Genomic DNA, 4,175 nt, shown 5'->3' with positions numbered 1-4,175 from the left:
CAACCTAAGAGTGCAAACAACAACCCAAAACAAATTCTTACAATGAAATGTTGGCCCGACAAACCTTATCTCTAGATTATGTAAGTTTCCAAATCAAAATAGACATATCATTTATTAGTTTAATATATCTTCATAAACTTATGTATTCAAGGTAATGTAGCTGATATGCAAAAGAGATTATTGTTCATCTTTATACTTGTTTTGAAATATTCTTCTAATATTTCCCCTTTTATAAGTTTACCCAATGACTCTTTGAAAATCACCATAATCTGCATAAAGATAATTTTACAAAAGTAAAAAAATGAAGAAATCTTCTGAATCAAGAAAAACCTGAATATTATTCATGCAGCGCAATGGTCTTTCCTTCAGTGGCTAATATACAATGTCCATATTTCCTCTTAAAAGCTGCATCGTATCTTCAAACAAATATAGAGAAGAATAACATCATTTCTCTTAGAACCATGGTTGCCAACTAGATACAGAGTAAACAGATATTTAAGGCAAGAAAGTCACATTTCAATTTCTAACTCTATTGCCACAAATTACATGGCCAGTATTTTCTCGACAAAAAAACACGTGTCTCGCATGTCACAACCTCCTTCCAAATTTTCCGAACCTTCTTGCTATTCCAAATATAACTGCCTTAGTCACTAGCCCTTGATCAAGAGTGCAGGCAAGGACAATGGCTCCCCCAACAACTAGAAGCTTAGGTATGTTTCTCCCTGTTGGTTTGTCGGAAGAATCGCGATTTTCAATCTCCAATAAGTTACTGGTTGAGTCTTCCAAAGATCTCACATAGTCAGCAGTTACTTTGGTGTGGACTTTGGCGTTTTTAGCACTTCGCGACAATGGAGCACCGGAATCTCTTTCTTTCTCATACGCACGTAGTCCGGGATCAAACTTCTGGACAGCTCCCCACATACCCTGACGAACTCCAAGTTTAGCGATTTCCCAGGGTATACCCATATCTTCGTGGTGAAACAATAAAATTTCACATGAAGTCCGTTGGTCATCTTTTCTTGATTTAACTGGTTCGCAAATGCAACAGATGCACGTGAATCGAGTGTCAATCGATTGTAACACCGCAATTAATAAAGAGTAATTTCAAGAATTAATTACTAAAATGTATGTTACCTGCACGAATACAATAGCTTGAATAATAAAGATCAACTCGTTTAGGTTTGCTCTGCCTCGGCATAGAGGAACAAGGTACTCCCTGAAGAAGTGAAATTCGGCTAGTTAATATAGAAAACTAGAAATATAAAAAGTTCTCCTCAAGAGATTGAGAAAACTATAATGATTATCTAAGAGATTTCATCTGAAATAGAAAATGGCTTGTTATATTCCTATTTGTTAGTTTGAGGCTGTTCATGACTCGAGTCAAATGTCACTAAACACCATGTTGCATACTTTGCAATAAAAACTTATACAAATTTAACATTTTTTCTTTCCATTATAATAATGTTGATGAAAAGACTAGCAAAAAACTAGTTGTTAAATATTCACGGAGAATATGACAATATTTAAATGTACACAATCCCAAATCCCAATGCAACATATTATCAAGACTTTATGAGAAGATCAGCACACTCAGACTCACACGCCAACAGACAGAAGATAACAGCATCTGTGATTGCATACCTTAGTGACACAGTAGTAAGCTCGCTCTGCATTCCAAATTCGACGACCTATGATATATTCTCTATCACTGCAAAAGAAGGGAAACTGCAGCAAAAACAATAGAATATGAGAATGCAAGAAAGTCACTTCATAATCATAGCTAAGGCTAGAACACACAACAAAAGGAAGTTGCACACTAACCTTGCGCACCCACTGCACAATCATTGTTCCAGTGATCTCGCACTCTTGAATAGTTGAAGCATGTATAAGCATATCATCCCACCTCAACCGATACTCATCATCCCAAAAAAAGTCCCTAACCATTTCAGGAGTCGCATCTTCAAACGTTGTTCTACTGCGATACTGTGGCGGTCCACTCTAACAAGCAAACAAAAATAACAAACTCATTCTAAATACGTGGCGTAAATAATTAACTTAACCACTAAAATTGTAATGAGATTACTCGTTGAAATTGACGATCTTAAATTTGAAAATTCTCAATCACATTAGACCCTCCAAGACAAGTTTATGCATTAAATTAAATTACACAACATGACTAACATAGACCAACAAAGGGGGAGGAATCTATGGCCTAACCTACATAAAACCTACGTCAGAACGAATCTTTTTAAATAAACAAAGTCAAGGTTTTCTGAAAAGCCTATATAGCAAAACAGGCCTCCAAGTAAGCTGGAAAACAATGTTTTAAAAACCAAAACCTGACATCAAACTGGCAAGACCTTTAGGTATAATTCAATTAGTTTAAATACCAGTATAATTGTATTGAGCCTTAAGAAGGATCCAGTCCACGTAAGGAAGGCAAAACACGCTAGCAAGGGTGAGTTTTCCTACGAAGCTATAGGCTGCCCGAAATGGGCCATGAGATTGCTTGGATCTTAGTAGCAGCCCGCTGTTGGTTTTAACTCACTTGAACTCACTCCCATTTACCCATGTACCCAGTAAACGTGGGAGATGACATGTCTAATCATAATGGACCGGGAGAAAGGGTCAAATAGAATAACTGTTATCTCCTTGATCAGAGTAAGAATAACTCCCTTACTCTCCATGTTTCTGAGAGAGGAGCAGAGGACACCATTCTCTAGCCCAGGCCCAAGGAGGCTCTATAAATCCCTCAAAAACCACATATACAGAGCTTCTTGTCACTCTACGTGAGCTAGCTCTAAACACCGTCTACAACCCTAAACCCTCCAAATACAAGCAACCCTCATTGTACTTTTTTAGCAAGTACAAGCTCGAACAGAAACAAAACCGCAATTAAACCACGCAAACAACCCAATGTAGATTGTGTTGACTGTGTCAGTTCATGGTTCAATCTGTTGATAGTATGTCATATCAAACTATTAAAAGTATATTTTGAACTAGTCATGCAAAGTGAAGCTCGGTCTAGCTAGGGGAGTGCAGGGTTACCAAATTACAAGAACCAGTCCATTTTATTAATTCTAGTTTAAAAACCAAACCATTTTTTATAAAAACCAAATCATTGGTGGAATTGAAAATAATTTGTTATTTATACACCTTAACTATACCCTATTTATTAATATCGTGTTCATTTGGTTTTATGGAGTTTTTTTTATTTTGGTGACACACCAAAATGGGTCTGGATCAGTTTCCACCCAACACAAATTGGGTTATTTAAAAGTGGTTCTTGTAAACCAGTTTTTTTCACACCCCTAGTTCTAGCCAATTCTCGTCCCTAAATTAATATGATCAATTTTCAATTTTAGAAACAATACTAAAAATACGAACACTTTTAAGACTAAATTATCATCTCCACTGCTGAACTGTTGATTCAACTGTAATAATGGTATGAAATTAACACTAAGAACTACCTCTGGGTCCCTTCGCCAAGCTTGATAACTCATGGTTGGAGTAGATCGATCCATCATCTGAATCCAAGCAGGTCCGCCATCTTTTTCCTCAACCAACTTACACAAATTCTGCAAATCACCTTCCGTCACTAAACCCCTCAAACCCTTTTCACCCTCCGAAGCAGAACCAGAACTGCACGTACCATGCACAAGTTCAACAAAACAAAAAACTCCAACTAAAAACAGTTACAAATTAAAATAAAACCGAAATGAAAATGAAAACCAAAACCGAACCTAACGGAAAAACCGGGTTGATTACGAAGCTCGGAATCATTACTCCAAGGAACCCGAAACTTGAAGAAACTAGTCCAATCGTAAGTATTAGGCTCAATAGCCCATTTAGGTTTCCAAGCCCAACCAACAACAACACCGAAGATAACCGCAATCCACAACGGAGCTATGAAAGCGAAAACGTTTCCCAAAATGCCCATAACAACAAGAGTGAAATTCTGGAACATGTTGAGTGTTAGTTTCTTCCTCGGTGGAATCGAAAAAGGATAAGCGTGAAAGCACAGCGATTACTGTTGTTGTTGTTGTTGTTGGAAGTGGAAGAATCGGAAGCAATGGATCAGAAACAGAGAGAAAAGGGATAAATATGAAAAGTAAAGGATGAGTCAGAAAAAGAGATATGGGTTTGATGAATAGCTGTATTAGAATGCCCAATAG

At 37.1% G+C, this 4,175-nt stretch overlaps 1 protein-coding gene across 1 annotated transcript; it reads right to left on the bottom strand.

Annotated features, from left to right (window-relative positions):
* Positions 1-312: 312 nt before the first annotated feature.
* On the bottom strand, positions 313-4,175 carry LOC127098149 (uncharacterized). The gene is made up of 6 exons (XM_051036657.1): positions 3,744-4,175; positions 3,471-3,642; positions 1,822-1,998; positions 1,642-1,725; positions 1,135-1,216; positions 313-1,028 (listed from the first exon to the last, which is right to left on the bottom strand). Exons 1-6 carry the CDS (start codon positions 3,965-3,967, stop codon positions 589-591), a joined length of 1,179 nt encoding a protein of 392 aa, XP_050892614.1. The 5' UTR covers positions 3,968-4,175; the 3' UTR covers positions 313-588.

Source organism: Lathyrus oleraceus, chromosome 6, assembly GCF_024323335.1.
Source record: "Lathyrus oleraceus cultivar Zhongwan6 chromosome 6, CAAS_Psat_ZW6_1.0, whole genome shotgun sequence".
In the NCBI taxonomy this organism is placed as follows: domain Eukaryota; kingdom Viridiplantae; phylum Streptophyta; class Magnoliopsida; order Fabales; family Fabaceae; genus Lathyrus; species Lathyrus oleraceus.
Note: the sequence above shows the minus strand (reverse complement) of the source record. Positions and strands in the feature narration are given on the sequence as shown.

Coding starts and splice junctions, on each gene's coding strand:
- LOC127098149 (XM_051036657.1), bottom strand. CDS start 3,967: ATGTTCCAGAATTTCACTCTTGTTGTTATGGGCATTTTGGGAAACGTT. Junction 3,643..3,743: donor CAACCCGGTTTTTCCGTTAG/GTTCGGTTTTGG, acceptor TGGTACGTGCAG/TTCTGGTTCTGCTTCGGAGG. Junction 1,999..3,470: donor CTTGGCGAAGGGACCCAGAG/GTAGTTCTTAGT, acceptor TTTGCTTGTTAG/AGTGGACCGCCACAGTATCG.